Source organism: Rhinolophus sinicus, chromosome 14, assembly GCF_057876585.1.
Source record: "Rhinolophus sinicus isolate RSI-liver-muscle chromosome 14, RSI-T2T, whole genome shotgun sequence".
In the NCBI taxonomy this organism is placed as follows: domain Eukaryota; kingdom Metazoa; phylum Chordata; class Mammalia; order Chiroptera; family Rhinolophidae; genus Rhinolophus; species Rhinolophus sinicus.
The window spans coordinates 186,915,517-186,939,680 of record NC_142514.1 but is presented as its reverse complement, the minus strand read 5'-3'; the positions used below and the strand labels follow the sequence as shown (position 1 = coordinate 186,939,680).

Here is a 24,164-nt window from a genome sequence, read left to right as displayed (position 1 = left end):
TGGGTGCTCTCACCCTTCACATCTCTGGTTGGCAGAGAACGGAGCACCCTGACCTCAGATACAAACAAATCTTTCTGGCACACAGGTCCACTATGCAGAGAGGTGGGATGTGAGCCACTCCCCCTGACAGGAGGGCCCGTTTGCCCTGCTCTGAAAGACACCGAGAGAGGTCCCTAGGCTCCCTGGCTCTGCCCTTAACGGCCTGCCCTCCCATCCCTCCCTGGGCACCACAGGAGGGACTCAGGCTGTCGGCCCACCATCTCAAGCTCTTTGTCCCCTGAGGTTTTCTGCTATGCTGAGCTGTGGTTCACACATGGCAGAGGAGACTTTGGTTTTGACATTTGGGCCTGTGGCCTGGCTCTGACCTGCTGGGCAGGGGTGGCAGTCTTGAGTGGGCGTCTGGTTACTTCTCTGGGGAACTTTGCTTGGCCGGAAGCTGAGTCTGTGTGCTCCCCAGAGCTCCAGCAGTGGCTACCGGTGTCTGTCAGCACACCCCTACACCCCACCTACCCGCCAAGGGGGGGGGGGTCACCGCAGCTTAAAATGCGGAAAACTGACATCTCTGTAACTCGAAGCAGCCTCCAGGTTTGCGGGTGAGGGTCCCAGTAATGCCTGTCTCCCCCCCCCTCCTCCAGGTCTCTGTGGCCCCTCCTTTCTTCTTCTCCCTTCCCCCCACCCCTTTCCCCTCCTGTCCTTCCCAGCCCCTGTGCCCCGTCCCTGTCCCTCTGCTCCTGCCCCTCTCCACCCTATGTCCAAGCTGGGAGAAATAGGGGTGCAGGCAAGTCTGGGCAAAGTCAGGCCAGGGACAGAGAAGGGGGCGTGGGATGACCCGGACGCGGGGCGGGGCCCGCGGGGGGCGTGTAGGGCTCGGCCAATGAGCGAGGAGGCCCCGCGCGGGCAGGAGGCGGGGTCCTAGGTCCCTTTGAGAGGGCCAGAGTCTTGTCACTCCCAGAGGGTGGGGCCCCGAGCCCAGTCCCGGAAGGGCCAGGTTCTAACTCACCCCAGGAGGACTCACCCCACCGGACCTGTGCCCAAGCTGAGCTCTGTGAAAGCAGGTACCGGAGCTCACTTGGGCCAGGGCAGCCCCTGACACGCACCCCGCGCCACGTCCAGCCCCTGCCTAGACAGGTGCCCCTGACCTGCAGCTGTCAGCCTCTTCTTGCTTCCCCCAACCTCCCTGCACCCCAAGATGGGGAGGGCGGCTGAGCGAAGCCCAGGGTCTCCTCTTTGCTGTCACCCTCCACCCCAGGACCCAGGCTTTGAAGGCCAACCGGTTCGTTAATTCATTCAAAACAGTCCGTGTTAATATGGCAAGATTTAGTGGAGGCCTCTGTGGAGCCACCGAATCTGGTTCCAGCTGATTAGGGTGTGAGGAACAGACAGGGACCTGCAAGGCTGAGAGCTGTGTCCCCCACTCCACCCCCAGGCCACTCAGGGTCTGACAGGGGCCGATGGGAAGGTAGGTCCTCCACTAAAAGCTGCTCCATAGTGGTGGGGGGTGCACTGTGGGCCTAAGGAGGGCCCCCCAGCACAGGGACCCAAATCAGCCCCACACCCTCAGGAGGCACCTACCTGAGCGGGGTCAGCAACCACTCTAGGCCTTGTCTCCCTCTACAAATGGGGTGCGGGTGCCTTCCTGTGTGAGGCACATGTGGGGAGGGCCTGTGTCCAGTTCCACGGGGGCTGTGTGCCCAGACATCTGGAGTTGTCAGTTGTGAAGGGAGAGTACCACCTGCCACGTTCTCCAAGGGCAAGACTGGTCCCAGGTCTTAGAGCAGGTGCTGGAGGGCCCGCTTGGGCGTCCTGCAGAACTGTCCTCTCCTGCAGGCCCTCTGCCGGCAGAGAGGTCAGGCGGTGCACCAGCAGCCTCCCGCCCGGTGACTCAGCACCCTCCCCCAGCACAAAGGGACTTTTGCCCCTGCCTGTTCCTCCAGCCTCCTACCTGGGTACTTGCAAGGTCTCCAGCAGCACCTGCCCAGATGCCAGGAGCTGGCGCCCCCAGGGGCCAGGGTCAGCCCGCTGCTGGGATGGGCACTCTGGGCCGGCCCTGGGTCCTCCTATTCACCTACGTGCTGACCACCCTGGAGCTCACCTGCCTCTTCATGCAGTTCTCCATCCTACCAGTGAGTACCTCCTCCCCAGGCAACCTGGCCACCAGTTTGCCATCACTGTCCCTCTCATCATCCATGCAAAGGCTGGGGGCAGGGGTGGGACCCCTCTCTCTGGGGGCCCTTTGCCACACTGGTGCTGAGCAAGTTAAGGGACCAAGCAACTGTGCCTCTTGACCCTCCATCAGCCTGTCCTGGACTCTGGCTGCACCAGCAGCTCTGGTGAGGGATTGTAGAAAGCCACCCTGTCTGCCATGCAGCCCTCCTCCTGGCAGCACCCCTTCCCCTCGGTGCCTTAGCTCTGTTCCTCCTGCCCCACCTGGGGCCTTTGCCCTATTCACACACACACACACCCCTGCTGCTCACTTCCTAGCTGCACTCACGCCTCTGCTCAGGCCCTCCAGACACCTGCCTAGTACCTACAACGGCTCCCCCTCATCCCTGGTCCTGGTTGGTCATCCTCATGCAGCCTGTCCACACCCCACATTCCCATCCCAAGTGTTAGATTATTTCTGTCCCCCAGCCCAGGATGGGAGGGCGGGACTTGATCCCTTGCACTCATTGCATGCTGCGTCTCCTGGTCTGAAACTGCCTGGCCATACAGGCAGTTGGTTACGTGGGCACTGCCTTCTGTTACGCCCCCTCCCCCACGAGCCAGTCATCCCCTGGCACACTCGTGTGTCACTCAAACCCCTGTGGAGCTGGCACACTCACTTTCACCCTCTCACCCTCCCTGGCCAACAGCGCCCTCACAGGGAGGTTTGGAAGTGCCAGAGCCCCAGAGGTCCTTTCCTGTCTGGTCTAGGTGGGGCTGTGGCACTTTGAAAAGTTCCCCAGGACTCACCTGAGCAGCCTGGGCCTGGGGAATCTGGGTGGGAGGGGATATCGCCTTTGTCACCATCCCTGGCCTGCCAGAGGTCCCAAGCCAGCCCGTGAGCCCAACCTGGTCCCACCCATCCCCCCAAGCCCAGCTCACTTCCAGCCAATGGCCTGGTTGGTCCAAGCCCAACTCCGCTCCTTAGCTGTCTGGTGGGCGGGTGGTCTGGGCAGACACGTGGCTCTCCTCATCACAAAATGGGTCCCAATTGTCCCTACCTCAGAGGGATGGTGTGGGGAGTGAAGAGCTGGGCAGCACAGAGCAGGGGCAGCTCTCCTGGGGAGGGGCGTGTATTTATTTGTTCAGCAATGAGCACCGAACACCTACTATGAGCAGCCCGTCCTCAGAACTCTAAGCACAGCAGAGCGGAGCACAGCATGGACTGTGCTGTGTGTGGTGGGGACAGGGACAGTGACGCCCACCAACAGTAAACACTACTAGGTAAACTGAGCTGTGGAAAGGCGAGGGGGGGCAGGGGGCTGGGGGTGCCCGAGGACGTGTGGCGGGTGGCGGGTTTGGGATCAGGAAGACGTCCCTGAACAAAGGCTAAAAGGAGACCAGGAGGAGCCTAGCCGTGCAGAGGCCCTGGAGCGGTAATGAGGCGGGAGTGGGGTGGGGGGAGTGGAGGGGAGAAGAAGCTGAGGCCAGAGGGGGCGCAAGGTCACTAGGAGGGCAGGTGCAGTGGAGGAGGCAGGACAGCGAGAGTTGGGTTCTGGGGCAAAGGCTGAGCTTTAGGAGTTGCCAGTGGATTGGACAGGTGTGTGAGAAAGAGGAGTCAGGATGTCCCTGCACATCTGGACCTGAACCCTTGGGAGGGTGGAGGCGACAGCAGTAGAGCAGAGACCAGTCTTGGGTGGAGACCAAGAGCCAGTATGGACCCACTGAGTTCGGATGCTTTGAGACTCTGAGTGGAGAGGCAGGGGCCCTTCAGGACAGAGGGACTGGGGCAGCTGTCACTCTGTGCCACCGGCATAGAGCCGTCAGGCTCATTCTGAACACGGTGTTCCCATCACCAACTGATGCTCTGCCAAGTGAGCGGAGGTGGAGGTCAGGTTGGCAGGAAAAAGCAGGACAGTCCAGGGCAGATAGGATCAAGGTAGGGGAGGAGCCACGAGGCAGCCTCGCAAGTGGGAGGAGCAAGGAAGCTGAGTGCTTGGGGGAGCAAGGAGGTCAGGGGTGACCTCCAGGAAGGGGGAGGGGAGTGCCTGATAGGAGAGGGGTGAAGGAGAGAAAGGGGAGGCAGGCAGGTCTTCATAGGGGTCTGCTGCAACGGTAACAAAGGGGAGGAGACGGCAGCAGTGTAGAGAAAGCGGAGAAAAACAGCAGGGTGCATCCTCTAACAGAAGGGCGGGCAGAGAGAGCCCTTCCAGAGCCCTGCCCTTGAGGAGGCCAGAGGCTGGGATGCAATGGGGGGAGGAGGTGGGTACAGGGGTATGGGGGCGAGAGGGTGGACTCACTAGGGGAATGTGCGATGACTGTCAAGTCCACAAAGAGACCTGTCGGACAGCTGCGCTCCCAGCGTCCCCCGCCTGGCTCAGCTGCCCAGGTTACCCAGGTTAGGGGAGGGGCAGGGAAGGAGGAAACAGGAGCCCATGGCCCTGGGCTGTAAGCTGCACTGGGGAGCAGCAGGGTGAGGGAAAGAGAAAGCAAGCAGTGGGTGTCCCAGACTTAGGGAGAGCACAGGGAGTGGGGTCAGGGGCGGTGCTTTCATTTCCTGGGCCAGCCATGATAAAGCACCAAAACCTGGGTGGCTTAGAGCAACAGAAGTTCATTGTCTCACAGTTCTGGACACCAGTAGTCCAAACACGTGTATTGCAGGCTTCCCTGTGAAGCGTATCTGGCTTGTGGCCGCATATCCCAGCCTCTGCCTCTGTGTGAGTGTCTGAGTTCCCCCTTTACAAAAGGACACCAGTCACCACAGGGGATCAGGGCGCACTCTGTGACCTCTCTGTAATTCGGTTACCTCAAAAGACTAAGTTCCAAATAACTCACTCTCTGAATACTGAAGGTGAGGACTTCAACATATCTTTGGGGTGGGGGTGGGGGACACAATCTAACCCATCATAAGTGGGATCACTGAAGGGAGGGCTCAGGCACTCAGAGGCCAGGGTGCGGGAAGCAGCAGCCTCAGGGGTGTGGGAGTCAGGCTAGGACAGGACACCTGGGTCCCCTGCCTCCTCGGGCTCCCTGGAGGGACACTGCTCACTGCATTTTGCTCCCCCATGGGCATCCCTCAGGAGCGGCTCCCAGCACAGAGCAGGCCTGTGTCCTGCTGGGAAATGGGTCACCTCCTGGAGGCCATCACGGCACTTTGAGAAAATCTCCTGTTGACCTGGAGACACTACCATCTTCACCATCAGCTTTAAGTGAATGAAAGCAAAATGGTGGGGATTGGGTGCCTCCCCTTACCCACATGCCGCCCCTCACCCTCGTGCGGTGTACCCCACAGAGGGGAAGGAGGGCCAGCAGCTGCCTCCACTGAGCACAGCCCTCCGTGAAGCCTGGACCCAGAGGCCCCTCCGAGGTGAGCATGAGGCCGAGGGCCAGTCCCAGGCACACTGTGAGGTGGCAGGGACAGATAGATGCACGCTTCCTCCCACTCCTTACCCAGGTAGAACCTCCAATTCCAGAGCCTGGGGTCCTTCCCAGCCCTTCCCATGGCCCCCCCCCTGTGTTTCAGTACCTATCCCGGCTGCTGGGCCTGGACTCGATCACCTTTGGCTACCTGCAGACCACCTTTGGTGTGCTTCAGCTGCTGGGAGGACCCGTGTTCGGCAGGTACTATGGGCCCACCCCTCAGAGGTCACAGGCTGGGTCAGGCGGGGTCCCCCAACCTCACATGGGCCCACTAGGCTGATGGCACCTCCAGGCCCAGAAGGGCTTCAGTGCCTTTCATACTGGGTGGAGCCCCTGCTCCTAGCGCGTCCCACCCATAACTTCCATTAATTCTGGTTTGTGGTCAGAAAGAGGATTTATTCGGTGAGACACTCATGGCTGTAAAGGCCCAGCTTTGCTGAGCTGGGAGCCTCACCAGAAACTTTTCTGGAAAAGTCAATTCTGGGGACTCCAGACACAGTAAAAGCAGACACGGCAGGGGCTCAGGGAGGGGTTCCAGGCGCTGCCTCGAGCAGAGGGAGAAAGGCCCACACCTGGGACACACTGTGTAAGACGCGCACATCCCCTTGGTCCCCCCAGATCCCACAAGTTATTGTCATAGGGAATGACAGCCGAGGTCACTGAAAGCTGCCCCACTGGAAGGGTGGGGGGGTCCCGGGCCTAAGGAGGGCCCAGGACCAGGCTGTCTCCCCAGCCTCCCAGCACCGGGTATCCGTGATCAGCCCTGTTGGCCTGGGCTCCCCGCTGTCCCAGGGAACGGGGACCCTGCCCCACATCTGTGAGGGTCACAGGTGCGGTGCCCCCAGGTTTGCGGACCAGCGCGGGGCGCGGGCCGCGTTCACCATATGTTCCCTGGCGGCGTCCGCACTCTACCTGCTCCTGGCGGCTTCCTGCAGCCCGGCCCTGCCCGGCGTGGCCTTGCTCTTCGCCTCGCGCCTGCCCGCGGCGCTCATGCACACGATGCCCAGTAAGACCAGGCAGGGCGCCTCCAGGGCTGCGGGAGGACTGGGGAGTGGGACTGGGGGCCTGTCCAGGGAGCCAGGGCGGAGGGCAGGGCAGGAGAGAAGTGGGGAAAAGCTGACATGGGGCGTGGCCTGGGCGGGAGGGGGCGGGGCGGCAGGTCAAAGGGGAGGAGTGGTGTGGGCGTGGCCTGCAGGACAGGTCTGGTTCTGGGGGTGATGTGTGGGCGTGGCCTGGGCCGCAGAGGGGTCTGCAAGGGGTCTGCGCCGCTCAGTCCCCGCATTCCCCCAGCCGCCCAGATGGTCATCACCGACCTGTCTACGCCCGAGGAGCGCCCCACGGCCTTGAGCCGGCTCGGCCTCTGCTTCGGCGTCGGCACCATCCTCGGCTCCCTGCTCGGTGGGACCCTGAGCACCGCTTACGGGTAAGTGGTCGGGGCAGGGACCGGCTGGAGGGCGGAACGGCGAGGGCGGTGGGAGTACTGGTCAGGATGGCCGAGTCGGTTCCGCGCCGTCGCCGCGCTCAGGGCCTTCGGCCCATCCCGGCCACCTCTCCGGGCTTCGGTTCCCTCATCTGCACGCTGAGCAGGTTGCGTCGGCGGGAGGTTGACCTGCGGGGACCTACCCGACGGGAGGGGCCGGAGGGGCCGGAGCGGCGGAGCGTCCAGCAGGAGGCGCCATGGCCCTGCGCTGCAGTCCCACGGTCGCTGGTTGGGTCAGGCCGCTCGTCCCAGGGCAGTCCCAGACTGGGGGGACCTGCCTGGCAAGCTCCGGCCAGACGGAAATTAGGAAACCTAATTTCCTAAAGGAAACCTGACGGCAGGCGGTGGGGGAGGGGGTCCCCCGCCCTTGGCGCCCTGCGATGGGGACGCACTGCCTGAAGCCAAATCTGAGCCTCTGGAGGGGCCAGGGCAGCTTGCGGGAAGTTTAATAACTAGTGTATGTGAAATAAAGCCCTGTGGTACCCCCTAAACACACACGCACACACATCAGCTTTGCATACCCAAAGATCTAACTAAGGTCTCCCCAGTCCCCAGACCCTGGCCTGCAGGACCAGTGCTCTGAGAGCCCAGCCGGCAGCTCAGCTCCCACACGTGCTCCACAGGGTGGGCCCCATCCCAAGGCTCCTGACCCAGCGGTGGGGCTTCACAGAGCTGGCTATACCAGCCGCCCTGGGCTTGCCTCCTGGGGGAAGAGCTTAACCTTGGACCCAGGACACCTGGCCCTGGAGAGGCCCACCCTGGCTGGCTAGGGAGGGAGACCTCCCTTCCGTTGCTGGGAGACCAGCCCCGCCATGCTCCCCCACCCCCATTTCTCCCTTCCCAGAAGTGCCCCAACACCCACTCAAAATCCGCTTTCTACATAAGAGTGGACCTTACACTTGACCTTCATTCTGGCCCAAGCCTTTGGTTTGGTTTGGGTGGTGCCTGCCCAGCCCAGCTGTGGGTGGAGGCCCTTCCTTGCTCCCTAACCAGAGGCCGTATGCCAGCTCCTGAGCCGCCCACCCTGCACAGGCCTGGGTTAGCTGCCCTGGGACTCCTTTCAGGGAAGGAGCCTTCCTGGCATCTGAACCACACACACATCTACCATATGCGTGCGTGCACACACACAGGATGGCAGGGGTGCTGTTGACACCAGGCCCTCCAATCTTGGATGACCCTATGCCAGGCCCTGGGCCTCTGGGGGCTCAGTTTCCCCACACTCCCGAGTACCCCCAGACAAACCCCAACGGTGATGGAAGGCTGAGCCCTAGGGACTGGAGGACAGAGGGCATGGTGGCCTTGTCACAACACCTCCATCTCTGGGCGGTCTCCACCCCTGCTCCCGTCCCCCGCCTCAGCATTTGCATCAGAGTCTGAGCAGAACCCTCCTCCGCTGAGCGCCTCGGGCAGGAGGGTGGACCCCTCTAAGTGCCCCTGGCATCGGGTTCTGGGAGGCAGTGGGAATGGGACAGGCCCCGTCAGGTCAGATTGAACTGCATGGTGTAAGAGTAATACAGCAGGATTGGGGGCCACGAGGACAGGTGGTGACCTGACGTCAAGGAGGGGAGGGGAAGCCCTGTCCTGCAGGACTCAGGCTGGACTGGGGGAGCAAGGAGGGGACGGCAGGGCTCGCCCATGAAGCCCTGGGCAGGTATAACCCAGCTGCTGTGTTGAAAATGTGAGAGGTGGGACCGCTGCCGGGAGATCAGCGAGGTGGCCACTGCACTGGTCCAGGCCAGACAGGATGGCGTTTGGACCAGGAGTGGCCGTGGGGTTAGGGGCAGAGGGCACACTCTGGCTTGGTTTTTCTAATGGGTGGGATGCTGGTGTGAACACAAGGCCATGCCCCGACTCAGGCAGGCCCTGGGGCAGCTGTGGGCCTTGCTGAGATCTGAGCATCACGGGACACAGCGGGAGTTGGGTCTCCCTCTAGGCTGAGTCTGGTGGCCCTTGGGTGCCCAAGAGAACAGGAGGCTGGGCAAGCGAGCCTGAGCTGGGGGAGAGCAGGGTTGCGTCCTTGTGGCTGATTTCTAAGCCCTGGGAGCTGGTTTGCTTCACGGCCGGTGGGGGTGGTCAAAGAAGAGGCATAATGAGGATGGAAAGGGGGGAAATCCAAGAAGATATTTTGGAAACTGAGGGGCATGTGGGCCAAGGGGGGGGAGAGCCTGCGGCCTCTAAGAGGCTGACAGTGACCACAGATTCCACCTGGTCAGGACCGGCCTCCCTTTCATGCTGGGCGGAGGCAGGGGCCTGATTCCATAAATGAGTCATGGTCAGGAAAAAGAGCTGTCTCCCCAGGAAGAGAAGAAAGAGGGTCAGGGGTGTGGAGAGGGTGTGGGAACAGGCGAGGCTGGGCAGGGAGGAGCCCTTCACTTACTGCCCCACCCACCAGGACTTTCTCAGCCTTTCAGACAGGTGGTTCACCTTCTAGCCCAGCCACTTACTGTCATGGGCCACGGGCACCTTTCCTCACCTCGCCAGGTAGTCTCACCTATGAAATGGGCCCCTCAGCCCTTGCTTGCTCCCAGGGGTGCTGTGAGGTGTGAGGGCTGGGCCCTGTTTCAGGGACACACACATACACACTCACTCACTCACCAACACACACTGGCCTCCACTCGCCAGCCCTGTGCCACGGTCCATCTCGTCATTGCCTGCCTTTTTCTCTAGCCCGCTGCTGACTCAGAAGATACCACTTACTCCCCTCTCACTCTCAGCAGCTCTCAAGAGCGCCTCCACCACTGCCCTCACCTTCCAGAACATTCCATAGCTTCCCTCTTTCATCCCAAGATCCAAGGTACTTTATATCCTTGGAACTTCCTTTGATGGGTGGGGAAACTGAGGCCCCAGAGAGGGTGGGGCTCCCCCATGGAGCTCCTGGTCTTGTCCAAGGCCCAGGGGTGGTGGGCTCCAGGACCATGATGCCCTATGGCAAAGGCCAGCACCCTGTCTGGCCTCCCTGCCCACCTCACCCCTTGTGACCCATCCCCAAAAGGCCCCAGCCATGCTCCATTCCCCGACACTAGGGAGCAGGTAGAGGGAGGAAGTGGCCTTGGCTGCCCTGGGCTGTGGCACAGACACTGGTATAACTAGTTTGGGCCCAGCCTGGAGCTCAGGGCTGGGAGGTCTGGCTCTCTTGGAGTCCCAGACCTGGGCTGTGACTCACTTAGCAGGTGTGTGTGGGGTGGGGTGGGGGGGGCTGTGACTCATGGCCCTGAGCCCAGTACCTCACAGCCTGAGGAAGCCTCTGTCACACCCTACCCCCAAAAGGGCCTTGAGGTGGGCAGACCCAGCCTGCCCAGCCCACCTGAGTCATGTCCCGGGGGGGGGCTTCCTAGAGATTTGAGGAGGGGGAGCCACCAGTCAAATGCTGCTTGTGGCAGAACCTGGTGAGACACCAGGCCTGATGGTTGGACTTAGCATCAGGGGCCTTTGGCTGCACCCCCTGAGTGGTGGGGAGCCTCCCCCTCGCCCCAGCACCTCAGCGAGGCCCTCTGTCATCCAGCTCTGAGCAGGAGGAGCTGGCCCTGGACATCAGGGCTCTTTGATGCTTAGTGTCAGCCTGGGCAGGGGCAGGGTGCACACCCATGGGCCTTCAGCTAGATGGCAGGAGGGCCCAGTTAGACCCAAGGAAGGCAGAGCTCCGGATGAGAGGGCCTTAGCTCAGAGCAAGCAGGGGTGGGGGGAGTCAGGGCTGGAGGAGACTCCCCTCACTTCTGGGATGGATGGTCGGAGCCCAGCCAGGGCCAGCCCAGAGTGGCCCCACAGCAAGTCATGAGTACAGCTGGGCCCCCAGCCCAGGACCCAAGGGCTCTGTTCCCCAGAACTGGTTGGAATTTGGGCAGACGCCCATCCGGTGGCCACTTGTTGAGGCCTGGGAGAACTTGAGCATTGGGCTGGGGGAGCGTCCAGCCACAGACCACCCTGGAGGTCAGGCAAAGCTGGTCTCAGTGTCAGCTGCCAGCACTCCTGGGCGCTAACTGGCCGGTGAGTGGCCCAGCTCTGATCCCAGCACGAGCTGGGCCCAGCGGGCCCTCAGGGATTCAGCTGGTACTTACTGTACTTCTTATCAGGAGGCGGGCAACCGGGCCTCCCTGAGGACCTTATCCCAGCCTTTGGTCTGGGTGAAGGCACGGGAACGTTCCCCTTATCCTGCTGATGGGCGGTTTCCGCCCAGTGACACGCCAGCTTCCTCTGAGAGTTAATGAGTAGGCATTCGGGGCTGCCCTGAATGGCTCTGGGACAGGAGTGACTCACCAGTCAGCCAGGCTGCCTGCCCCACCTGGTGCTCGGTGGCTCACTAGGCCGTGCGGTGCCAGCCAGGCTTCTGCCTCCCCAGCCCTGGGCGATGCATAGATCCTGCAGACAGAGCCTGGCTGTTCCAGGCACTGGGAAGTACACAGACAGGGCACAAAGGGCCGGAAGTAACGGGGCTGGGACCTTAGCTTAGATCTGAGACGTGAAGTCAGCGTTGAAGGAGGGGCTGGAGCAGACAGTGTTCTGGGGAGAGGAAGCCCACGCACAGGCCCTGGGCGTGAAGGTCCTTGGGGCTTGGAGGCCTGTGTGGTTGCAGTGGGGGCACCGGGGCTTGAGGGAGAGACGGCTGCACAGGGGTTCGGCTGGACATGGCTTAGGCGCTTTTGTGGGATCTGGAAGCCGGGGGGAGGCTGAATCAGGAGTGGCCCCACAAGAATTCCATTCCACGGTTCTAGCCACAGTGTTCTGGGGTGTGGATCAGGTGGGACAGGGTGACTTTTCTACCTCGAGCCCCAGGCTGGACATCCGGTGACACTCTAGAGCCCCTCACATCCAGACATCATGTGAAGCTGGGTCCCAGCTGACTCCAGCCTGTTTCCCAGGTTGGACAGGAGAGGGGTGCACAGCTTCAGAGACCCTGAGCCCCATCTTCGGCCAGGCCAGGAGCCCTTGGCCACATATTGTCACCTCTCAGAGCCTCAGCAGGTGTGGAGGGCAGCTCCAGCTCCATCAGTAATCGTCACCTTGGGGATGGATGGAGTCGGGCTGAGAGGACGCACTCAGAGTCCACATGGGTGGGCAGATGGCCAGACCCCTGCCCTCCTGATAATGCTATATGGGCAAACTCTGGGCCTTGAGATAAGGATGAAAGGCAGCTCTTGTGGCCACTCCTCAGTGGCCACCAGCCCCAAGGAACCACAGCTGGTGGGCTGGGCTCCAGGACGGTCAGGCAGCCCCCAGTGACTGGTACAGCCTTGGGGTGGGGGTCAGGGTGTCCTGGGAGGGTGGCATCCCTGAGTTCAGCCCTCATTTGTATCTGAGGATAGGAAGTCACCCATCAAGGTAGCCACAAACAGGGACAGAAGGACTCGGGTGCCTTTTATGGCATCCGTGAGTCTGTCTATCCAGCCTCTTGTCCATCCATTCAACCAAAAATGAAAGGGGGTGGGTAGACAAAGACACAGCAAATGGTGCCTGTCCTCATGGTCACTGCTCGATTTGTAAAAACGGCCCAGTGAGCCCCAGAGCCCCATCCCTCGTGATCCTGCAGCACAAGGTCCCCAGGGCAGGAGGGGAGAGCAGGGGGCTGACTCTGAGCAGAAAGCCGATGGGGAGGGGCGCCCGGGCTTTGGGCACAAGGCTGGAGGGCATTCCACCTGAGAAGACCCTCTGTGCAGAGGCCCAGGCACTGAAGCTGCCTTTCCCTTCCATTTCCTGTCCCCGGGAGCTGGAGAGAACTCTGAGTGGGGAGGACACCCCTACCCCCTCCCAGCACCCCCAGCGTTCCTGTGCCCCTTTGGTTCCCTGGCCGCCACGCAAGGGACAGGCAAGATCCCAGGAGAAGCAGTTTGGCTCCCTGCCACCCGCCCCTCGCTTGTCACCAGCCTCCCAAAATAGCCATCTAAGTGGCCGCCTCTGCTCCCCCACATTTCCGGGGCATCTGGCAGAGAAAGCAGGTTTTGTCCCTGTTGGCCCGAGCAGTGACATGTGGGCCTCTGAGGCCAGTGATGAAGAAAGAGCTCCTCTCTGGGGCCAGCCACCAGGGCCGCTGTGGCCCTGCTCACGTCATGGCTCAGTTCCTGCCAGCCAGAGAAGGGGGCTGCGGGGCCACTCTGGGGTCCAGTGCCCTCTTGCCCTTCGGCCCGCCAGTCAATGGAAAGGCCCCTGTGTTTGGCTCTCCCATGGTTGGAAAGGCTGTATAATCAGCCTCCTGGGCAGTGGGCGTTGGCAGGGGGTGGGGGTGGGGGCGGGGGCGAAGATGGGTCGTGGCACATGCAGGCTGGACAAGTGCCAACTCCACCTCTGACCCACTGTCTGAGCCTGGCAGGTCCGAGCCTGAGAAATAAAGGGTGGCCGAGGCTCTATGCCCCACTGGCCACCCTGGTCCTGCGTGGAACAGAGCCCTTTTGGCCCGTGATTCCCCAGGGAGCCCTGTGTGTTTGTGTGTGCATGTGAGTGGGCCCTGCGTGTCTGTGTACACTCGTGCAGCTGTGGTGGGGAGGGGTGGGGGAAGCCCTCTCTGAACTCCGTGGAGGGCCAAGGCCACCTTGTGGCTGGCTGAGTTTGGAGGAGCAGGGGCTGTCTCCCAGGACACTGACCTCCCACTCGTGTCTGTGCCCTGAGGTCCTGGCCAGGCCAGGTTTCGGGGCTCTGGTAAGGTCTGGGACAGGCCTTTGGCTGTCCCTGGGAACAGCTCACATGTTCGTTCCACCGTCTAATGTCCACTGGTCTCGGCACAGGTTTCTACCCAGGCCCACCTGTCTTCAGGGGCTGGATACTGGCCATCTGATAGAGCGAGCCCTTGTCAGAGGACAAGGTGCCCTCTGGGGAGGAAGCCCCGGGGCCCAGAGAGAAGGTCCCTTGCAGGACGTATAGGAGTTTTCTCTGCTGCTAAGGGGAAAGGTGTTCAGCTGTGCACAGGCCTGGACATCTAAGCAGCCGGGCTCAGCAACATTTCCCTTTCCACTCCTTATCTTCCCCTGGGGAGGAGGCTGGGCCAGCCTTCAGGAGGAAATGGTGACAGGTTAAACAGCCTGCCTGGAGCTGGAGGCAAAGGTCTGCCTGTGCCTCCCAGAGGGGTCAAGAGCAGGGTCAAGGGCTGAGCTTCCATGTGGTGACTCATGGCGGGAAAGGCTCCCTTAGAAGTGAAAGCTGATGGGACAGTGGGAGAACCTGAGTCACAGCCTTGGTGGTGACATGGGCAGGCGGGAAGGTGGCCTTAGGGTGGCGTCCTAGTTTGTGGGGGGCCAACCCCGTCCCCAGGTCCAGCATACCAGCCCCTCCCGGAAGGTGTATTACTCCCCATCAGACGGTACGTGTCTCACTCCAGACCCAAGTCACCAAGGGGGAACCGTTCCCAAAGGGGAACAGTTGCTTTCTCAGGTGCCTTCCTCCACTCCAGGAGGTCCCTCCAGCCCCACCAGAGGGAGGAGGACTGAGGGCCCTGGGAGCCTCAGTTTCCTCCCCTGTAAAATGGGTGGGACCCACTGCCCTGCCCACTTCTGCCAGGGGCTGTCGGGGCAGCTCCTCCAGGTTGGTTCCACTTCCACGGAAGACATGACTTGGAGCGGAGGCACAGGCCCCCAGCAGTCCCCAGGGCTCAGTGCAGGTCCCCAGGGTCTCTGACACACTTGCCCAGGCCAGGAGAAGTGGGGGCGTGTGCTCGCACACAGCAGGCCTGTCCTTGGGGGCTTTTCCTACCCCTCTGCAGCCTGAGGGCCGACCGCCCCCCCCCCGGAGAATCCGCCCAGCCCTTCTGGGGCTCACCATCCTGGCTCCTGCCAACGCCCAGCCTCAGAGGCTGCTGGGGCCTACAGCTATGGACACTGAGGGCTGCAGCCACAGTGTGACTTTATCTTTTCCTCCATCTGTTGCATAATAAATGTGCCCTGAGGGGTCCAGCCCCTGCCCTCCAGGTCACAGGCTGTGGTTTGTGGGTGGTAGGGTTTGAGCTGTTCTCAGCTGTCAAGGCCTAAGTATGAAGGTGCAGGTGGGGGACGCTGCACGTGGCACCCACACCCTGTGTGACCATGACTGTCGCTCCCAGGATTCAGTGTCCAGCCATCATAGCTTTTCTGCTCAACCTCCTGGGGGCCATCCTCAGCTTCACCTGCATCCCCGTCAGCACCAAAAGGGCCAGCGCCCATGGCCAGGCTGACCCCCCAGGTAAGTCCCACCAGAGATGCCGCGTCCAGATACTTGGTGGTGTGAGGCACGAGGCCTCCCCTCCTGCTGCCCAACACCTGGGGCCTCCTCCATCCGGGCCCTCCCTTCATGGACAGTCTGCTGAGACCACTACATGCCAAAGCGTCCACAGAGGCTTCCTGTCTGGGAGCGTGTCCCAGTCCCTGGGCACGGGGGCACAGGGAGGAATTCAGGGGCCACTCATGCCCTCTTCCTTTTCTTGAGCCCCTCGGGGTGCCGGCACCTTTGAGCTGAGCTGAGTGTGGTCACGGAGCAGGGCCCTTGTCTGTGGAGAGCATGGAGGTGGAAGTCAGACAGGCTGCGGTCCAGGGCAGGGAGGCCTGGGGCGGGCCGGGAGGGACCATGGATGCCGCGGGGTGGATTAGCCAGGACCCCGAGGCCCCGAGCGCAGGGTGCTGAGGGCACTGGCTTCAGGAGCACAGCTCTGGGGGTGCCGAGGTGTCGGGCAGAGTGCCGCAGGGCCCCTTAGGGAGAGGTCAGGGCTCTGCGGGGAGCAGGGGTCTCCTCCAGGGCATCCCAGCCCAACCAGTACGTGCCCAGTGACTGAGCGCATTCTGGGGTAGACCCACCTGGGAGCCATGCTGGGACAGGAGGCCCCTGAGCAGTTGCTGTGATGGAACAATCCAGAAAGAGCTGAGAGGGAGGACCTGGGTGGGGGCAGTGCCCGTAAAGGGACATGGGCCTGGCCCCCGGGCAGCCAGGCTGAGGCAGGGAGGAGCTGGGGAGTGGGCTGATGGGCCTCTCCGGTGCGCAGGAAAACGCAAGGCCAGCGTGTTTGACCTGAAGGCCATCGCGCACCTCCTGCTGCAGCCAGGTGTTCTGCCAGTGTTCCTCGTCAAGGTCATCTCCGGCTTCCCCTCAGGTGAGTCCCAGGCTGCCCACCGGGCGTCCGGAGCCTTGTGCCGCCAAGAATTGGGGGCCATGGGATGGAGGTTTGTGGCCAGGGCGGCATCCCTTCTGTCTGGCCAGCTGACAGGAGGGAGGGCTGGGCACAGCCTCGCAGCCGTGACCCCACCCCTGCCTAGGGCTCTTCACGGTCATGTTCTCCATCATCTGCATGGAATTCTTCGGGCTGGAGCCTGCGCAGGCCGGCTACCTCCTGTCCTTCTTCGGGCTTCTGCTGATGGTGAGTGAGTGCCGGGCACACAGGGCCCGCGAGGTGGGCTGGGGAGTGGGACGTGAGCGGAGTCTCCGCAGCGCTCATGCCATGCTCCTCTCTCGCCTCTCGGGCCTCGCTGGGCCCTCCGGGCTCTGTACCGTGAACTTCCACTCCCAGCCAGCCCGCCCTCGCCCTCGTGGGGTCGTGGTGCTGATTAGATGAGCCAAGATGGTGAGCGAGGCTCTCGCTCTGATATCCTGCTGTCACTGTGGGCTGCCCTAAGATGGGCCATCAGGGTCAGGAGGCACCCTAGAAGCAGTTTGGGGTGTCCTGTCTGCCATCCCCAGGGCTCTCAGCTCTAGGCCCAGAGCCAGCCCTGCCCAAGCCCAGCAGCCCCAGCTCCTCCTGGGCACCTGGACCAGGCCCAGGGTGGTGGGGACAGGTGCTGCCACCACCACTGCCTGGGACGTCTGCCTGACAGCCGAGCACCAAAGGGGTTATTTTGGGACATGCCTGAGCAGTAGGGAGGCTCTCTACCTCTCTGGAAGCGTGTGGCATTTCTGGCACCTCCCAGCCATCTGCTTCCCAGGTCTCTGGCACAGGACTGGTATAGACCCAGGGGTTAAAATAGCCTCTCTGGGAGGGGCCCACCCCAACGTGGGCCAAGAAGGCCTCAGCTCTTTGGGCGGGGCCAGGCCACGCTGGAGGGAAGAGAAACAAAAACAACAATAATAACATTTCAAATTGTGGGCCACTGAAGCCTTGTTCTAAACGACTGCCCCCAGGCCCAGGAGACCAAGCCTGGCCCCCTGCAAGTGCCCAGGCCCTCAGGTGGGGACAGACACTGGCCTGAGGGGACGGGACCAGGTTCTGATGGGGGGTGGTCTGCAGGGCCAAGAAGGACCGGATTTACTCGGAGTGCAGTGGGGCCGCAGGCTGGCCTAGGTCTTACCAGGTGGCCTGGCTCCCGCTGCTGGTACAGAAGGAGGTGGGCTCAGACCTGGGTGCTTTGGCTGGCCAAGGGTTCCACTGGGGGCGGCAGCTGGGGGGGGGGGGAGGCTCAGGCCAGGGACAGGGCGGCAGCTGCGGGGCGGGGGGTGGGGGTGGGGGGTGGATGGACAGGAGCTCTGAAGGGAGGGTGGGGAGAAAGGGAGACACCTGGCGTGTTGTTAAGTTTCACGTAATAGCCTGTAAGTCACACACGTTTCGGCTTCGTTTTAGGTAAAGGGACAGTGGAGAGACACCACCACCAGTACGTCAGGGTCTTGGTCTCTGTTTGTATGAAATGCCGAGGCCGAATGTAAACCTGTCCCCGTACTGGGGTCCCTCCCAGGGGACTGCACCAGGGGCCTTGCCACATAGGTCTTCCTTTAAAACAAACAAAAAGGAAGATAAAGCAAAGCTGAAAGTTGGATTTGTTTTTAAGTATGACGTTTATGGTTCTGATCTGAACCAGTTTCTGTATGCCAGGCAGGGGCAGGGAGTGAAGAGAGTGGTCAGTCCCATTCTGCAGGGCTGGGCTCACCCCAGGACACGTATCCCGCCTACCCCGTAGCCCAGGCGGGCACTGACCCCCAGCCCACCCCGTAGCCCAGGCGGGCACTGACCCCCAGCCCACCCCGTAGCCCAGGCGGGCACTGACCCCCAGCCCACCCCGTAGCCCAGGCGGGCACTGACCCCCAGCCCACCCTGTAGCCCAGGCGGGCACTGACTCCAGCTCAGCACTGACTCCAGCTCAGCACTGACTCCAGCCCAGGGGGTCACTGACTCCCAGACTGCCTGCCCCCAAGCCCCAGTGTGCACTGCTCCAAGCCCAGGGTGCCCCGGGCACTTCCTGCCTGCCTGGTAGAGGAGGTGAGAGGACCAGGGAGTAGCCTTTGGGCTGGGCCTGCCCACTGAGTCACATTCCTGGTGTCCCTGATGTTCCAAGGGCAGGAAGGGGAGCACAGAACAGGTAATTTATCTTTAACCAGCTCCCTGTTGGCTGGCCAGGCCCTGGGGAGGCAAGGAGGACACAGCTGGGAGTGAAGGCCTGAGCAGCAGTGGGATAACAGCAGGTGGCCTCGGGGCGTCTGGCTGCTCCCTGCCTCTGGGGACCTCACCTGATCAGGCACTTGCTGGTGGGCAAGTGACATCAGCCTTCCAGGACTCAGTGTACCCAGCTGTAACTGGGGTGGTGATCTCCTAGGGTGTGCAGAGGACGCAAAGCTGCTGGCCCAGGTCCCGGCACAGGATGGCCCCTGGAAGGCAATAGCTGATGAGCCTGACAGGGCCAGGCCTTGGTTGGGCCAGCCGGGCAGAGGACCCAAACGGGCACCGGGGCATTGGGCCTAGGTCCCGTCCAACGTCTGCCTCTCTGTGCCCCAGTCTCCCCCATCTGTGAAATGGGCAGGCCCTACCTCCCAGGTGAGAGGACTTCAGAGGGACTGAGGAAGCGTGGTTGGGGGAGGGGACACATGGGGGCCTGGTGACGCTGGAGGGGTTTCCACAGGGCCACAACGGTCCCCAGGCTTGGACTTAGGGCCACACTGAGCATTTTCAAATGAAAAGACGTTTCTGCACCATAAACCACTGCCTCCCCCACCCCTCCATCAGCAGTTAACGGGCCCTTCTTGGGTTAAAACATGTTTATCACATCTGAAATTAAAGAGACGAAATTAGTTTTGAATGTGAAAATAGGACCTATGAGTGGCTGGTTGTGCACGTGCGGGGGTGCATGTGTGTGAGGCACCCACCCCTCCTTTCCTCAGGGCCTTGGAGCCCTCATGGGTACCGTAGGACCCACCCTGCTTGCTGACCTGAACCTGACAGCTGCTAGGGGCTGGACAGCCTGTGGTGTGGGGGTTGCCCACCCGGGGGGCCGGCTGCAGTCCAGACCCCCCCTTTGTCCCCTCTCCTAGATCACCCAGGGCCTAGTCATTGGGCAGCTGAACAAGCACGTCTCGGAGGGCGCGCTGCTCCAGGCCAGCGTGCTGGTCTTCTGCATGGTGGGACTCGCCATGGTGAGAACACCCCTTCAGGCTGCCCCCCAGCAAAGACTGGGTCCCAGGCCCGCTCCCACCTCTTCACCTGTGCTGTTTGCACTTGAGACACTGGGCGCCACCCCCACCCCCACCCCCACTCCCACCCCCACCCCCACCCAGGGCTACCATTATGGAACCTGGGATGGTCCCTCTTGCCCTGGTCTCCTGGTGTCCCCCAGTCACCACGGCCCTGTCCTGCCCTGTGCCAGGCATCCATGTCCAGTGTCCTCCACTTCTGCCTCCTGATGCCAGGACTCACATTCAGCCTGTGTACCCTCAACGTGGTCACGGACAGCATTCTAACCAAGGCCGTCTCGGCCTCGGACACAGGTAAGGCTGCACCCCGGGCCTGGCGAGGGGCAGGCCTGGGGAGACCTCCGCCCTCCTCTCTGGGAAGCCTGCTGAGTGCTTTCAGAGGCAACGGCTAGCCCGATTTGGGGCTGAGTCTGCCTGGACCCAGAGCGAATTGAGTGGGTGGGTGGCTTGGGGTCTCAGTGGGCAGGGTGGAGTGGTGGGTCGAAAGAAGGCTCAGGTGACAATTCTGGCCACCACCCAGCCGGGCCCGGCCAGCCTTTCACCCGGCCCTGCAGACCAGTGCAGGGGGATGGGAGGAGGGCTTCCCAGAGGTAGTGTCTGGCTTAGCAATAAAGCACGGGCAGGATTTCACTAGAAAGGGGGAGCTCCAGCTAAGCAAAGGTGTGGAGATGCCCATCTGAAAGGATCCTACAGAGGCCAGTTAGGAAGACAGCCCAGTGAGCGGAGAACGGGAGAGAGGGCCAGAAAGGGGGTGGGCTTCCTGCCAGGCCGGAGGCTGGGCCCCATCTTCTCTTCCCTCCCAGGACGTGGCTGGCACATAGGGGAGTGCAGGTGCTGAGTGAATGAAGGCACACAGCTAGTTAAATCTAGGAAGCCTCAGGCCGCCCGGTGGGACACAGGTGCCCCCCAGTCATGGACCTCCAGCCCTCACTCTGCACCCAGCTTTTTTCCTGAAGCCTAGGAGTCTCCCATCCAGACTGGAGGTCCCTGAGCCTGACAGTGCCCGAGCTCCTGCCCCTACCCTGTCCTGGGCATGGTACAGGTTGAGTTCACAGGCTTCTGTGGGCTGGTTGAGGGTGAAGGCCTCCCCAGTAGCAGGACCAGAAAGCTTAGGGGGCCTGGTTGACCTTCAGTCCGTCCACCTGTCTGTGTGTGTGTGTGGGGGGTAGGCGGGGAGGGAGGCCTGGCGGCTGACAGGCAAGGCCTCTTCTCAGGGCTGCCTTGGGGGCCGCCAGGGCCTTTCACACCTGTGGCTCTGTGGTCCTGGGAGGCCAGGCTGGATCTGGAGGGCTTCCTGGAGGTGGTGAGTCAGTACTTTGGAGAGGCCAGGAGGAAGGGGCAGCAGGAGAACTGGCCTGGGGAGCTGAGGGCGGGGCCTGGCCTGGGCCTCACTGTGCCCAAGGCCCCGCCTCTCAGCTTGGAAGGAGCCAGGAGGTTCCCAGCGCCAGCCTGGGAACCCGCGCTGGGAACCCGAGACCACAGAGGGGGTGGTAATTGCTCCCGGGTGTGTGCAGGGCGTGTGGGCGATGGGAGAGGCAGCTCTTAAATTTCCCCCACGCGGGCCCTGAGCCTGGGCGGGGCCTCACCAGGCAGCTCCTGGCCAGGCTTTCCAACTCCGGAGACTGGGGTTCTGACGCCCCTGGGGCTGGGGACCCTCTGGGCAGATGTCCATGTTGACAGTAGCCACCACATGCTCGCCCACACAGGGCACAGCTGACAAGAGGGGCGTGGAGACAGGGTGTCGGGTAACTGGGGGCGTGGGGCGGGGGTGGACAGCTAGGTGAACCTTGGAGGTGGGGGCAGACAGGCAGGTGGGGTGCCCTTCCCATGCCCCTCCCCAGCCCTGTGGGGTTCGCTCCCACCAGTTCCTATGAGGGTGCTGGGGGCTGTAGGGGTGACACTGGGAGTGTCATGGCCTGCCTTGCACCCCAGCCCCAGCTCTCACCACTGGTTCAGGAGGACCTTTCCCCACCAGGCCCTCCTCCCCACTTTCCCTCGGCTGGGATCCCATGGCCATCTCCCTGGTGGCCTGGGAGGGCAGGGCCTGGCTTGCAACCTGTGCTGGTTCCCAGGCCTATCCTGTGCTTGGAAGCTTCCTGGGCAGGGCACTTCCGACAAGGTCTAGTGAGGCCCGCGGCTGGGTGGTCTATAAGCGGACCCACAGGGCCAGGGACAGAGCTGGGGAAACAGAGGAGGGTTGCAGAGACAGGGGTGGCATCTGCTGTGTCCAGGAAGTGGGTGGCTGGGGTGGTGACGCTGAGGACCTACCCAAGCCTGACTCACCCCCCCCACCCCCCAGGGACCATGCTGGGCCTCTGCGCCTCTGTGCAGCCGCTGACCCGCACCGTGGGGCCCACCCTCGGCGGCCTCCTGTATCGCAGCTTCGGTGTCCCTGTCTTTGGCCATGTGCAGTTTGCCGTCAACTTCCTCGTCCTCCTGGTCCTCTGGAGGCAGCCTCTGCCCCAGAAGAGGAACAGAGTCCAGTGACCTTGGCCCCTGGGCATAGACTGCCAATAAATTCCCTTGGAACCTCTTCCGGCCTGATTTCTGCAAGCTCCCACGGTGCCTACCTGCGTCTGGTTGGGCAGGAGGCCTGGGGGTGACAAATGGAGCCTCCCAGGCTGGAGGGCTTCCTGGAGGAGGAGGCTGCAGCTGGGTCCCTAGACTGGGGAGGGCAGAATCCCCCGTTTGTCCTGCTGTGAGGTGGGCCCTGCCCCCTGGAGCCTATCACCACATCCAGTGAGACGTTCTCTCTACTGACGCCCACATGGCTCTGCTCACAGCCCCAGACAGAGCGCTCTCTGCCTCCCAACCCTCCACCTCCTGCCCCAACACTGACCTGTGGCCTCCAGCTGAGCTCCCTGCCCACTAGCTCTCACTAATCCTCACGGTTGTTCCTGCTTATGAAAGGAAATGGGTTGTCTTGAAAGGAATTTGAGGCTCGGGAGTAGACCCAGGCAGCCAGGCCTGAGAACCAGGGAGCACTATCACAGACCTCCCAGAACTGCCATGGCCCAACCCTGGGTGGGGTCAGGAGCCAGCAGGGCTGAGGGCTTCCTTCCGGTGCCCGGACAGGTGGTGCGTGGGTGGGAAGGGCAGCTGGGGTGGGGGAGGTGCACTGACCTCAGTGAGGCAGTTTGTGAATGATCTCCCAGAGCAGGCGCTGATGCCAGCTCTGTCCTCCCCAAGTCACGCCCAGATTAAGTTAGCAGGGGGCCAAATCCCAGGGCACTTCCTGACCTCTGGAGAGGCTGCTTGGTAAGGAGCGTGTGGGCTGGCCCAGCAACACAGCGTTCATTCAAGCGCATCCCCTTGCCCTTCAGGCCGAAGGGGAGGGTTGCAGCTTCTCCCCTCCACCCCCCACACTGAGTCAGGGGGCTCCAACCCAGCCTCTGCCCCAGGAACCTCACTGCACCACACCTGGATGGTAGAAAAGACTTCAGGTCAAGTAATTTATTCGGAATGGACAATGATGAAAAAACAAAATATTAAGAGGGTTTAACGACAAATAACCAAAATAAATATATAGATAGTCCAATAATTTAAGGCGCCCGCGCAGCGGGGCGGTACTCGGCGACTCCGGACGGAAAGGTCCCACGGCCCCAGCCCTTTGTCCTCGCCGTCGTCAGCAGGTGGGCTCCCGCCATCCTGGGCACCCCCTGGGTCCCTCCCGGCGCTGCTCAGCGTCAGGCCCGACTCATCCAGTGTGTGGCTCCTGTGGGGAAAGTAGATGTCAGGGAGCTGTGCCGGAGCCCGGGCCAAGCGGGCAGGGGTCCGGCCTGTGGGTCCCCTGAGGCCCCAAGGCGACAGCTGCAAGCGACGGCTCCTGACGCAAAGCCGAAAAGCCGCGATTGCGCGGCATCTGGTCCCCCTCTCCAAAGTGTCCCCTCGACGGGGCAGGAACTCTCCCTGCCGTCTACAGTCCGGGACTGGCAGGGGCCGCGGACAGGCGGGTGACACTCACCGCGGCGGGCTCAGGGCGCGCAGGCCGTCTGGGGCTCGGGGGTCGCGGCGGGCGCAGCACGCTCCTGGCGGCTGCGGAAGTCCTGCAGGGCGCGGCGGTTCTGGAAGTCGATGAGCGCTAGCGTGATGGCCGCATTCCAGCAGCTCTCGCCCGCGCAGCGGAAGTCGATCTCCTTGCGGTCGGTGGTGACGATGGTGAAGTAGATGTACTTGCCCGTGCGCTCCACGCAGTCCACCTTGAGAATGGAGTGGAACCGCAGCTCCTTGGGGCGCGCGCCGGGGCCAGCCGGGAACAGGCTCAGGCGGTCCGGGGTGAGCACGCCGCGCTTCTTCTTCCACAGCTGGAACAGGCTGTCGCTGCGCTTCTCCAACTCGCCCTCGCGCAGCACCTCGCCGGTGGTCTTCATGTCCGCGGGGAGCGGGCGCGAGCTAAGCGCTCAAGCGGTGACGGCGCGGGCAATGCGCCCCAGCGCACCCGGCACTACCTTTATAACGGCCCCGCCCAGCGCCCGGACCCGGCCCGCCCCTCCGGGGCACACCCCCTCGAGACCACGCCCCTCCCTCCCCCGGACCCAGTCCCAATGCACCCACTCAGCCCTTTTCCCCCAGTCCCGCCACCCCCACTGCCCGCATCATTCCGGTACCAGGTCGACCCCTTCTCGATGTCTGTAGCTCCCCGGCACCACTCCTGTCCCCCGGCGCACCGGCTCTCCAGCCCCATGGGGTGACACGCGGTCCCCACCCCGCCCCGGACGCCGGACCGGCGGAGGAATGCTCTGAGGCCGGCCCTGCCCTCTGTGACTCACGGTCCGGGAGCCCCGGA

At 62.5% G+C, this 24,164-nt stretch overlaps 2 protein-coding genes across 4 annotated transcripts; one reads left to right on the top strand and one right to left on the bottom strand.

The window, feature by feature from the left end:
- The first annotated feature begins 935 nt into the window (after positions 1–935).
- Positions 936–21,911, top strand: SLC67A1 (solute carrier family 67 member 1). Of its 3 annotated transcripts, none has more exons than XM_088789794.1 (11): positions 936–1,055; positions 1,935–2,123; positions 5,666–5,763; positions 6,408–6,568; positions 6,853–6,985; positions 15,063–15,181; positions 15,975–16,082; positions 16,246–16,346; positions 19,220–19,321; positions 19,552–19,672; positions 21,678–21,911. In XM_088789794.1, exons 2-11 carry the CDS (start codon positions 1,980–1,982, stop codon positions 21,863–21,865), a joined length of 1,275 nt encoding a protein of 424 aa, XP_088645920.1. In that variant the 5' UTR covers positions 936–1,055; positions 1,935–1,979; the 3' UTR covers positions 21,866–21,911. The 3 variants fall into 3 exon arrangements, with proteins under 3 accessions (XP_088645920.1, XP_019611247.3, XP_019611248.3); XM_019755688.3 differs by having other exon boundaries at positions 946–1,055; positions 1,828–2,123; XM_019755689.3 differs by lacking the exon at positions 936–1,055 and adding an exon at positions 1,086–1,459 and having other exon boundaries at positions 1,828–2,123.
- Positions 21,912–22,801: 890 nt separating this feature from the next.
- On the bottom strand, positions 22,802–23,877 carry PHLDA2 (pleckstrin homology like domain family A member 2). The gene is made up of 2 exons (XM_019755611.3): positions 23,343–23,877; positions 22,802–23,093 (listed from the first exon to the last, which is right to left on the bottom strand). The coding sequence occupies exon 1, from the start codon at positions 23,746–23,748 to the stop codon at positions 23,353–23,355; it is 396 nt and encodes a 131-aa protein (XP_019611170.1). The 5' UTR covers positions 23,749–23,877; the 3' UTR covers positions 22,802–23,093; positions 23,343–23,352.
- Between the last annotated feature and the right edge of the window lie 287 nt (positions 23,878–24,164).